The following is a 12,701-nucleotide window of genomic DNA, read 5'->3' on the forward strand; positions in this document are numbered from 1 at the left end:
TCTAGAAATCAAATTCTTGCATTACATAACAATCAAATTCTTTCTTCATAAGACCAAAACTCCATGCCACAAGTTGGCAAAAACATGACATACATGTATATACAGGAATTTCCAGAAAATGAAAAAACAATGAAGCATCATTTGGTGAACAAATCAATTTGATGTTCTAGAGGAAGTTGCTATACATACAAATGTGGCAAGCACTTATGTGCCCTATATATCATTTGAATTCAAATGAACCTAACGTGACTGTGAAACTATTAATGAATCTTTACAACATCATATGCAATTCTAAAACTGGTGAAGCACAAAATTTAAACCATTCAAAATCAAGGTGAGCATACCAATCAGGGAAGCTTTCTCTATTCAATAGCGCCTAAACTTGTCCCTTCCTCCTTACTACCTGAATGATGACTGCTTTCACAAGTAAATATTTGATAGCCAGCCAAACCAGAGAGATGACCTGAGCCATTACTGCTTATCGATCTCTCAATGTCATCGATATGAGCCACCAGAGGAATCGGTCGTTCAGGGATTGAGGGAACTGAAACATCAGTTTCCAACATTTTTACTACTTGATCCATGGTTGGCCGGCATTGTAACTCTGGATGCGAGCAAAGGACCGCGACCAACACGTACTTCTCAAGAACCTCTGGTGGCCCTAACTCCGGCATGCCGTCTTCAATAACATCCAAAGCTCTCTCAGACTTAACCAATGACCATGCCCAATCAGCCACTAGAGAAGGCTGGTTATCATCAGTCATCGTGAGTGCCTTTTTTCCACTCAACAACTCGAGAAGCACTACGCCGAAGCTATACACATCGCTTCTCTCGGTCAATTGACCATACAATGCATATTCAGGGGCAACATACCCCATTGTTCCAGCTACTCTGGTGCTCAAATGTGTCATTCCTTCTGGTGTGAACTTTGCTAGTCCAAAATCAGCTACCTTGGCCTCAAACTTATCATCCAAAAGTATGTTACTCGCTTTGATATCCCTATGAATGATTGCTGGCTGTGCTCCGTAATGTAAATAAGCCAATCCCCTAGCTGTTCCTAGTGCTATCTTTTGACGCATTGGCCAACTGAGTTTCCTTTCCATGGAACCAAACAGATGATCATACAAGCTACCGTTCTTCATTAAATCACAAACGATTATCCTTTGGTGACCTTCTAACGTGGTGGTGGTTGTACAATATCCCCTCAAAGCAACAAGGTTCACATGTCTAACACTGGCGATTACCTCAACTTCATGTGTGAAATTGGCATCACCAGCGGCAGAACAGTTCTTGAACCTTTTGAAAGCAACCTCAGAGCCATCAGGTAAGTAACCTTTGTACACATTACCATACCCTCCTTTGCCAATAATGTTGTCTCTCGACAAATTCCTAGTGGCTTCCTTGATGTCATCGAAGGTAAAGCGAAGCAAATTAGTACTTTCAGTGATGGAAGACAAACCAGAACCACCAGCACCACCCATCTCGAGGCTCCTGATTCTGTCTTTCCCTCTCTTTCTCTTTGAATCCTGGTATTTTCTATAAGCAAACCAAGACCCACCAATCAAAACAGTTAAACCAACGCTAACACCAACGCTAACACCCAAAATCAGACCAAGTCTGTTACTTTTACGATTGTTAATGGTGCTAAAATCAACCGAGAATAAACAAGAGGCGGTGGCTTCATCGGTTGGTCCAGCGTAATTAGCGAAAGCAGCTGCGTAAATAGACGGGTAAGCGGTGCAGTCGGAGACGTTTGCTACTGAATTGTCGATCAAGTACGAAGCTTGCACATTGGCCAAGCTTCGAGTACAAGAAGCACAAGCCGAGCCCTGCAACGACTGGTTACAATTCGAAACGACATCGGATAAGGTGGCGTTGGGGATCAAAGCTTCAAAATCAGCCCTGGTGGTTAAGTTCAAGCAACCTTGAGAGATCCAATCGGTCTGGAAACCACAACTGGAACGCATGTCGAAGGTGGGGTCGAGGGATTGGTAAGATTGCCAACAGGACTCGGCGGTGTTTAAAGGAGGGTAGAAGGAATCGGTGCGTTTGAGGTAGTCGGAAAGGACAAGGCGGAGACCCTGACGAACATAGTGGCATTCCATGGAGGTGTTGAGACGAGGCCTGGGGTTAGGGAGGATGGGACGGAGGATAGTGAAGTTTAAAGGACATGGTTGTTGTTGGGTATTGCTTTGAGCAAAACATAGTGGGGAAAAAGTGAAGACAATGAAGAAAAGAAGAAGGGACATTTGAGGAAGGAAAGGTAACTGTTATAGCCTACAATACATGGAAAGGGAGATGGAAATGGAAAGAAGGAAATGGGAGTTGCCGAAGAAGAGAGAGAGAGGGGGGGGGGATTTGTGATTTAGTTGAGAGATTTGACTTGAAAAAGATGAGATGGGAAAAGCATCAAAGCAGCCTTTTTGACTATTTTTCGTAATAGTAGTTAACGAGAATCGAGGGAGAGATGAGTTGCCAAGCGTAAAAATAGTATAATGTTTAAAAAAAAAACAGAACAGTGAAGAGCGGATCGAAGAGAAATAGAGACAGAGGAAAGGAGCTGGCAAAAGTGTACCAGGAGGCTGGAAGCTGATGATGCATTGTGTCGTGTAATATTTTATTTTTATTGATGATGTGGTTGGTTTTGTTTTTACGTGCTCCCACTTGGGGTTTTGTTTTTAATAAATCCCCAGGGCTTACATTTTTGTAACATTTGTTATAGATTTATATTTATTTAAGTTGGATACTATTTAAGATATGCCTCAAGTTTTTCATATTTTTTAAGGGTGAGTTTAGATAGGTGATGCGTTTATCTGTAGTTAATGTAAAAATAGTAATGATGATGATATTAGATATTGTAGTGATACTGTAGCGTGAGACAAAAAATAAGCTAAACGCACCGTACCGCACCCAATCGCCCATCCAAACCTACCCTAAAATCTAACCTAACTTATACTAGTTTTAGTTTAATATTTAATATTTCTATGTTTTTAAATTGTAATATTTTTATTGTAAATTTCATTTATATAATATGTAAAATAAAATATTAAAATATTAAGAATGGGTTAGTTCTGGGTTCATTTGTAGGATTCTTTACTTTGCTATTTAAAATTAAAATAAATAGCTTAAGCCTTGAACAAGTTTGAAATTTAAACATCAAGTAATAAGTGCAAAAAAGTGTAATATCGTAGTAATTACACTATCTTGTAATTACAAAAATATTAAATTGTTTTAGACATGTTTAGGTAGCAAAATGTAATTAAATCTTAATTTTCTATATAGTACAAATTGTAATAAGACAATAAAATAATTGAAAGTGAATGAAATATAAAAAATTAAATTAAATACGCATTAGAGCAAGTAATTGAGGTGCTCCAATTAAATTCAAATTATTGAGACCTTTTATTACAATAATTACTAGCACTATTTAATTACAAACAATTAGATTAGTTTAAAATATAAGTTGGGCTTCGGCTCAAATATTCAAGGCCTGAACTCGGTTCAATTCATTTTTTAAGTTTGAAAATATTATATTATTTTAAATATAATGTAATTTATGGTGCATAAATATTAAATATATAGTAATATTGTAATACCCCATACTCGACCGATCGCCGAATTTGAGCTACGAGATACTACATTCGTTGCCAGAACAACTACGATCAATTATAATTCAATATCACAATTTATATATATTCATACTATTTAGTTTAATCATCTTTAACATATAATAAATGTAACACCCTTTACTCGACCTGGACGTCGGATCCGAATAACGAGATCAGTAAGGAATTTACATAAAAAAACATTCATATTTAAAATACAATTTACATTATTACAAATCACATACCATACATCAGTAATTTGAGATCAGTAAGGAATTAATTATGAAAATCTAGACATGAAATGAGATTAGACTGTAAAATTTCAAAGTTTTTAAGTTAATACTAAAAGTTCATAGTTGGTGTCGATAACTTTTTAAAAATATGTTTTCTTTGCAAATCAAAGGTATCAATATTTATCAATTGGTACTGATAGTTTATGAAAAGGTATGATACTTATATACATATGGACACCATTTTGGCATTCTGTTTGTTTAAAAACTGTTATTGGTCAAGTATCAATACCAAATGCCAAAATATCAGTACTTGAGTTCAGAAATGGTAAAAATCTATCTTTAAATGGTCCATTTCATGCCCAAATTCATCTAAACTTTGGTACCTTATAAGCACAATTATAACATAAAAACCATCAACAAAGTACCTTTCTATCCATTTCCGGTTTGCCAAAAACATCGCTTTAACAGTCAACCTAATTGTCTAACCAATATGCCACAATTGACACCTCAATTAACAAATCAAAACCAAACAAAAGACCACATTCAAATAAATCAATAAACTTTTAATGGCATCTCCAAAACATTGAACCTAACATGTAATCATCTAACAATTCAAACCATCTTTCAATTGATTCCATATTAGCCTTATAACTTAGGTGTAAGAAATATCAAATCACTTTAAGCATGGCATAGCATAAGTATCATCTTTACATACCTATATCTGAGTATATCACTTAAATACTATTAATCAAAGAACATGCCCATCAATTACTTAACAAGTTATGATTATAATGATTTTTGCCATCACACATAATATTTACATATGATTCACAAAATGGCAATGTAACCCAAAATGGACATCATAGAACCATTAGACTTATTAGGTACATGGGAAGACCCAAAATGAAACACATCACTAACACTTGAGTTCGAGATTATCGTTGGATGTTGAATTGACGATCGAACTGATAATTATCTAACATGCGCACGAAAAACAAAACTGTACAATGAATATAACTCAGAGGTATTTCTATAATCCAAACATTAAAAACAAAATATAATACATTTAAATGCTCAAGTTGAAACTAGATGATGCTATGCAAATATCATATCAAATGTGCATGTTCATATATGCATTATTTTATCAAACACATTTTACTAATACACGGCAAATTCAATTTACATATCATATGGTACCGAAATCCAATTTCATGTAAACAATGATCATATCAATCATAGTTGAATTCATTTCATACATAAATCAACACCATTTCGTATTCACATATCCATTCACTATTTTGGTTTCCATTTCACATTTCATTCTAGCATTGCCATTTCAACTTCATTTTTCATTTCAAAGTCATTATCTCAAGTTTACTGTTTACTTCCCTTATTAACACAACTCGGACTCTGACGGATATATGGACCCAACCAACACACCAGTTTGGCATCTAGTGCCTCATCGGATAAATCAAAGTAAGTGGTTGCGCCCAACACTATAAATAAATTTGATATCAAGTGTCTCATCGGTTAAACCAAAGCAAATTGGCACCCAGTATCTCATCGACTCGTAGTCGAAGTAACCCTAAACTCTTCCTATCCTATGGCATGCCAACTATTTCCGAATTGCCCAAACAGTTAATAGAGATTTCATTTCATAATTCAATAACATCAAATATCTCATTTCACCTTTATTTTCATCATAAACATATAAACTTACATATATCAACATTATATATTCACATTTCATACTCAATTCCACATTTTAAACAATATATATATTTCATATACATTCAATTTAATCCTTTCAATCAACTCAATTGAGCCAAAATCATTTCATTATCACAATCAACTCACCTCGTATTCTTACCATGCATAAATAGTTCAAAATGCAGCAATTTACAAGAGTTCGGATTATAGAAACACAAATCGTAAACTCTGAGTTATTCGTTGACGAATTTGTCTTTTTCTTTCTTTTTCGAAGAATCCGAGTCGATATTAGGTACGGATTAAAAACAACACATAAAATTATCAATTTACATTCATTTTCACATTCAATTGCTAAATTATGCAACCTTTGTATTTTATTCAATTTAGCCCCTAAAACCAAGACTAACATAACTTCTAAATTTAACCCCAAAGTTTTATACCAATTTCACTATAAGCCTAATTTAACTCCCTATTTCTCATTTTTACCCAAAAATTTGAAATCTTTGTAATTTGGTCCCTATTGCACAAAATCACCAATTGACTTTATAATTTAGTCCTTTATCCTAAACTTAAAATCTACTAAAATATTACCAAAAGCTTCAACTATCTAACAAAGGCAACTTCTTAATTCTTTATAATTTATAATATATAGCATACATATTATTAAGTTGTAACCGGCCACCTAATCATGTATATGAGGATTCATTTTCTTTATAAGTCCAATATATTAAGTTCCAATTGTAATTCCTCAATAATTATTATTTTTATCATTTACACGATTTAGTCCCTGTACTAAAACTAAGCACTGATTCGATAAAAGTAATCGACTGAAATTTAATTCACTACTAACATAAAAATATTTACGTGCCCGGTTTACGAAATCAGGCTTCCGAAATCACATTTTCTGACCCCATTGATTTTCGGGTCATTACAATATACATTCATTTCTAGGGTTAAAATGAGCTTACAGAAGCTCTTTTGATAACTCGAGGTCGAATAAAGACAAAAATACAAATTTGGATTATGTTATTAAATTAGTATTCTTATTCTTATTCTTATACTCATAAAAAAATAATTTAAATATTTAATCAAATTATATATTAACGTGATTTTATTTTCCTAACATGTACTTTTTTTTGGAATAATGTTATGCACGTTTTAAATATTTTAATTAGAATGATAATTTTTTGACTTTGAAATTTTAATTCTTTTTTTAATACACAACATAAATGTGAAAATTTTAAAGTTGTTATATTGTTATAAGAAGATTTATATATATGATTATATATATTTATGGGTTAGAGTAGAGGTGCTCATGGGCCAGGCCGGGTCCAGGAAAAAAATTCCTAAGCCAGAGCTCGATTCATTTTTTAATAAACACCAAAAATTTATTTTAAAAATAAAAAAATATTTTAAAAATATTTTAAAATTAAAAAAATAAAAAAAAAATATTTATTATATTCAGGCCGGGACGGGCCCAGACTAAAAAAGTGGTGCCCGAGGCCCGACCCGTTTTCTAAACGGGCCTCATTTTTTATGCCAAACCCATATTTCAGACCTATATTTTTACCCGAACCCTCCCATATTTTGGGCGGGCCGTCGGGGCCGGACGGCCCATGAACACCTCTAAGTTAGAGATAAAACTCTATTAATAGGTATAATTATAAACCGCTCGTATTCATTTTCTTCATCCTTCTAACATACATACATACATAACAAAACCACAAAACACTTGGCTTCTTGTTGTAGCTCCAAATGAAGGCGACAACTTAATCCTTTACATTACAAGACATCATCTTATGCCTATAATTATGACTTGATGACATCAAATTCATCCGGTTCAAAGCCTGCTTAATTTTTCAAAATAAATTCCACGTTTTAAACACTTTGTAATAATATATAAAATCGATTTTGGAAAGGAATATAAAAAAGGCTAATGGTAAAGTAGTTGGAAGCTGTTGCCTTTTTTTATATATATATATAATATTAACTAATAAATAACATCAAATTTTAATAGAATTAATATTTACGGCTTAGAAAATGACATGGAAAAATTTTATTCATTTGTAGTTCAGCTTCAAATAAAATACTTTGCTTGCAGAACCATATAAATTTTAAAAATATTAACTTTGTTAAATAGTAAATGAAAATTTTAAACAATCAATGTTAACTCTATTAAAAATTTGCCGTGTCACAGCCCGTGTCCTCATTCGTGTAACTCACTGAGTAGGGTCACACAGCCATGTCGCAGGTCGTGTGCCAAACCGTGTAACTCTCTGAGTTGCCACACTCGACCGTGTGCTAGGCCATGTAACTCACTGACTTGGAACACTAAGAAATTTCAAATGACACACAGCTTTGTCACCAGGTCGTGTGACAACCCGTGTCCCAGGCTGTGTAATCTAAAAAATTTACCGAAAATCAAGCCATTTCCATGCCAAACCATACTCAATTAACCATTCCTTGGGCACACAAGCAAATGATTTAAACATAATTCAAACACACATGTACATGCTATTTCAAACATCTTAAATCACCTAATCAATATGTCATTCAAAGGCACCACAATTGTATCAAACATTATGAATCAAACCAAAGCAAATTGATCATATCTCAAACACACAACCTAGTTCACTTAACCATTATATTCTACCACAATTGACCATTTTCAAGCCATCACAAACGTAGAAAAAGAACCTTATTTACAAGCACTTAAAAGTGACCAATATGACATAACTTGGTAAAACATTAAAGTTCACCAAAACAAACATAACTTCAAAAGTTTAAACATACAAAAACATCCATTACAAAGATCCTATACATGCCATTATTAACATTGGCCAAAATACTCAAAAACTACCGAAATGATTGTTGGATAATGTGATAGGTCTCCGATGAGCTTCCAACCGGTTGAGCTTCCGATTATCTATAAACGAAGGAAAGTAACTACTTAAGTAATGAGTGCTTAGTAAGCTCGTATAAACTTAAACATAACTTACCATTTCATTAATACAATGTATAGATCAAACATAAATCGTTACCAATGCCATAAGCTTAGCATAAGCCTATACAACATCATCAAACTCACAAGTTAGTATAATTGTCCATGATACACATGAATTCAACCGTAAGATAAGTAGATTTCCAAATATCAACACATATTTAACTCATCAATGTTTTCATAAGATCATGATTCATTCTATTTGTATACTTACCATTTCATTTCCTTTTTTTACCCGTTGAACCGTCTAGAATTACATCAGATACTCGGGAATGCTCACACATAGTGTCTTTCTATATAACCATAACATTTCCTTTACATCAATGCTCGCACGAGCTGTGAAATGGGCTAGCTTACACGAGCTGTAGGTTGGAATGTTAGCTACACGATACTACTCACACGAGCTGTGGAGAATCCGCAATAAATGCAAAATCTTAGCCATTGGTAGGACATTCAAGACCAGCACCCGAAACATGAAATCCCTGAGAATTCTGAAGGTTCAAACGAGACTCGTTACTCGTCAATTCATCATAGCATAGAAACATTTATACATAGATTCATTTATATTAAAAAATAGAAAATAATCAATTTAACTAACATTAAAACGATCATAGTTCATACGAACTTACCTCGATAATTAGGGTCGTAGTAGTAGAGCCGAGCTAATCGAAGCTTTAGCTTTTCCTCGATTTAAGTTTGATTGTGGTTTATCTTTATCTAAATAAATAATTTCATTCAATTAAGTACTTCCAGTATTCAATTTTATCCATAGTTCATATTTATACAAAATTACAAAATTACCCCTAATACTTTAACTTTCACAATTTAGTCCTTAAGCTTATAACTCATTTTAGCCTAAATCCAACTTAACCAATGTTACAAGGGACCTTGAAACAACCCATAATCACCAAAAATTCACAACAAAACCCATGGATTTATACTTTTAATAGTTTAATCCTTATTTCCAGAATTCAACAAAAATCACTTAACAAAACATGTTTATTTTACAACCAAGATTAATAATCTATCAACTAACATCGAAAAAATTCAAAAAATCCATGACAAGTCCCTCAAACTTTAAAAATTTTGCAAATTAACCCCTGGCTAGCTAGATTAAGCTAAAACGAACTCAAAAACATAAAAATCACTAAAAACTGGATCGAAATCACGTACCATGCAAACACCTAAGCTAGTCGAACCTTCAAGCCCTAAAAATGGCTATTTCCTTCTTCAAATTTCAGTGGAGAGACTAAGTGAGGAAGATGAAACAATTTTGTTTTATTTAGTTTAAGTTTATTTATTAATTTACCATTTTAACCTTGGTTATTAACTAAAAATTTAACAAAATATTACCCCATAAATGTCCATTAACATTAAGAATGGTATAATTACTCTCTTAGTCCGTTACTTTAAAATTTCATAGCCATTTGACCCATTTAACTAATAGAACTCAACTTTTATACCTTTTAATTTAGTTTATTTACCTAATTAACCATTTAAACATTAAAATTTCTTAACGATTTTTTAATACGACCTTAATATAATCCTGTAGACATTAAATAAATAATAAAATAATAAGTCACTAGTCGAAATTGTGGTCCCGAAACTACTGTTTTTGACACTACTGAAGACGGGCTGTTACAGTACCTCATGGTTTCATCGAAAAGTGCAATGCTCTTTATGAGAATTAATGCTTGTTCACCAGTGGTATCCTTGTATTTTTTTGTGTTTTTTTTATGGAACTCACTAAGTTCTTTTGAACTTACTTTGTTATCTTTTCCTTCTCAAGCATATAGATAGTAGAAAAAGACTCTGTAGAATGGGACTAAGCTAGAGTTGCTGTTGATAGTGAGCCACTTGACTAAATTTGTATCATGTATGACCGTTTGGGCGAGTGGCGTGTAGATCTGTTTTGTAACCAACTTTTGTAATAATTTACATCTTCTGCCAAATCACTATTTTAAGAGAATTCTTACATACTCCTGAAGAATATATTAAATTTTAGTTATAATTCTAATATATTAAATATTGATGTAACTACTCAAAGGCATTGATGGTTAATTTGCTTGATTATGTTTTGAGATAAGTGTGATGGATTAAAGGGGTTGTGCTGAAGGGGAGCTATAGGTATATTGTTCATTAACTTCCTGACTCGATTGGTTTTTGTTAAAAAATTGCCCAAGAGAGAGATTGTTGATGCAAGTTTTTGAAGTGGTTGGCTAAGTGCAAACGGAAGTGGTCACTCCCACAATCATTGTGGCATGATGTTACCTGCCATATTTGAAGTTAACAATTTTTGAAACAAAATCTTTAGGCTTTGAATGATGATGATATTGTGGATACTTGCAAGCCCGACTTTGAAAACCTATCCATATGAAGCAACGTATCTTAAAGGTTGGATTGGATCAAGCAATCAGATCCTAAGATTGTGGAGAACAGATCGGGATAACATTGAAGAAAAAAACTCCAATAGTCCACTTTATATTGGTCTTTATTAGTATATCATATTTTTCTATTTTGCAATTGTTGTTTTATAAGGATAGGAATGTAATTGATCTCTAGTATGTTAGCAAGTCTCGAAAACTCTTATATATTGAGAGGCTTGTATATGTTTTATATTGTGTATTGAGAACACTAAATTTGTTCATTATAAAACTCTTTATTGAGTTATTTAAGAGAGTAAACATGTTTTGCTTATTGCCTAAGTTCTAAATGGGAGAACTTAGAATGATCTAAGTCTTTAAATACAAACGTGAGGTTCTTATGCTAGTAAAGCGATATAACTTGAATTACTTGTTGTATTGGGGACTAAAAATAATAAATTTGCTCACCGAAAACATAAAAAAAACCGAATTACATAAACAATCATTTATGTCATTTTTTAATTTGTTGATCGCAATAACCATCTAAACACTTCCATTCAATCCTTTATTTTTCTAAGCAATTAACAAGATTCAACATCTTTTACATTATTCATTAGTTTTCTTCTTATTTTATTACTAGTGCAATATAGTATAGCTAATCACTTAAACTGTCAAACTTATGCTGCTGAATTTGAGAATATTCAATCACAACATCAGCATGTTCTTTTCTTGGGACTTTGGAAATCAAAATTTTAAGCTTGGGTCAATTTTTAGATTATCCAAATAGAGTCGGATTACGTGTCAACGCAAGACTTAGTAGTTGACAAAACAAAATCTGAACAAATCAGCTGAATAACGCAAGACCCAAATGAGAATCGAGGTCTAAGAGCCACCAACCAAAATGGTGAACAACAATAAGAGCCCACCCATTATTTTTTCACCTTGCATCTCAATCAAAATCCACTTTCACAGGTTACTTCAGATTCAATGCATAAACTTTTCACAAATTTAGAATCTAGTATTTTTATTTTTATTTTTAAGAATTTAGTTTTTCTATTTTTTAGATTTTAAAATTTAGATTCAATTGTATATTTTTAAAATAAATAAATTCAGTTATTTTCGTAGTAAATAAATATAGTTGTTTATGTATGTACCATTATCTTTTTTGTAGTGACGAATCTTGTATATGTTCCTAAGAAAAGAAAAGATTTTTGTCAAAATTTCGGGGCCTTAAAGAGTTGTGGGAACACATAAGAACTCTTGAATGGAACTGGAAAAGAAATGTAACTCTAGTTCCTTCAGAAATGGTAAGATCTTTGACACAATAAGAAGGGACTGGTCCGTATCATATTGACTTAGTTCTAATTTCTCTATTTTTTTTAAGAATATCGCTTCTCCTACTCGTATCGAATAGAACATGCCAAGGCAAATCTTCTTCATGTAAAACCTGCTTAATTTAGATCGGGATAATCGTATGGTTTTATGAAACCATGTGTATATTGTTCGAATTCGTAGTCAATCCTATTTCTGAAATAAATAAACATAAAATAATATTAAGTCAATATGATGTTAGCAATTTATAATTATTAAAACCAAAATTTCATATATATACATATAAGCACACCAAATCAAAATTTATATATGTCTCGAGGGTGAACTGAAGAAATTGTGTTAAGGGAACTAAGATAAATTATAAAATTTTGAGGATACAAATTAAAATTTTTGTTTTGAAGGAGTTTAATTTAAATTATTGATTTTTGGGAGGGGCAAAAAAGAGTTTTTCCCATTT

At 32.6% G+C, this 12,701-nt stretch overlaps 1 protein-coding gene across 1 annotated transcript; it reads right to left on the reverse strand.

Annotated features, from left to right (window-relative positions):
• Positions 1-2,592, reverse strand: LOC107936893 (probable LRR receptor-like serine/threonine-protein kinase RKF3). Its single transcript, XM_016869672.2, has one exon. It carries the CDS (start codon positions 2,247-2,249, stop codon positions 363-365), a length of 1,887 nt encoding a protein of 628 aa, XP_016725161.1. The 5' UTR covers positions 2,250-2,592; the 3' UTR covers positions 1-362.
• Positions 2,593-12,701: the final 10,109 nt, after the last annotated feature.

Source organism: Gossypium hirsutum, chromosome D12, assembly GCF_007990345.1.
Source record: "Gossypium hirsutum isolate 1008001.06 chromosome D12, Gossypium_hirsutum_v2.1, whole genome shotgun sequence".
Lineage (NCBI taxonomy): Eukaryota > Viridiplantae > Streptophyta > Magnoliopsida > Malvales > Malvaceae > Gossypium > Gossypium hirsutum.

Bases quoted from the DNA above. Each gene is read 5' to 3' on its own strand.
- LOC107936893 (XM_016869672.2), bottom strand. From the start codon at position 2,249: ATGTCCCTTCTTCTTTTCTTCATTGTCTTCACTTTTTCCCCACTATGT.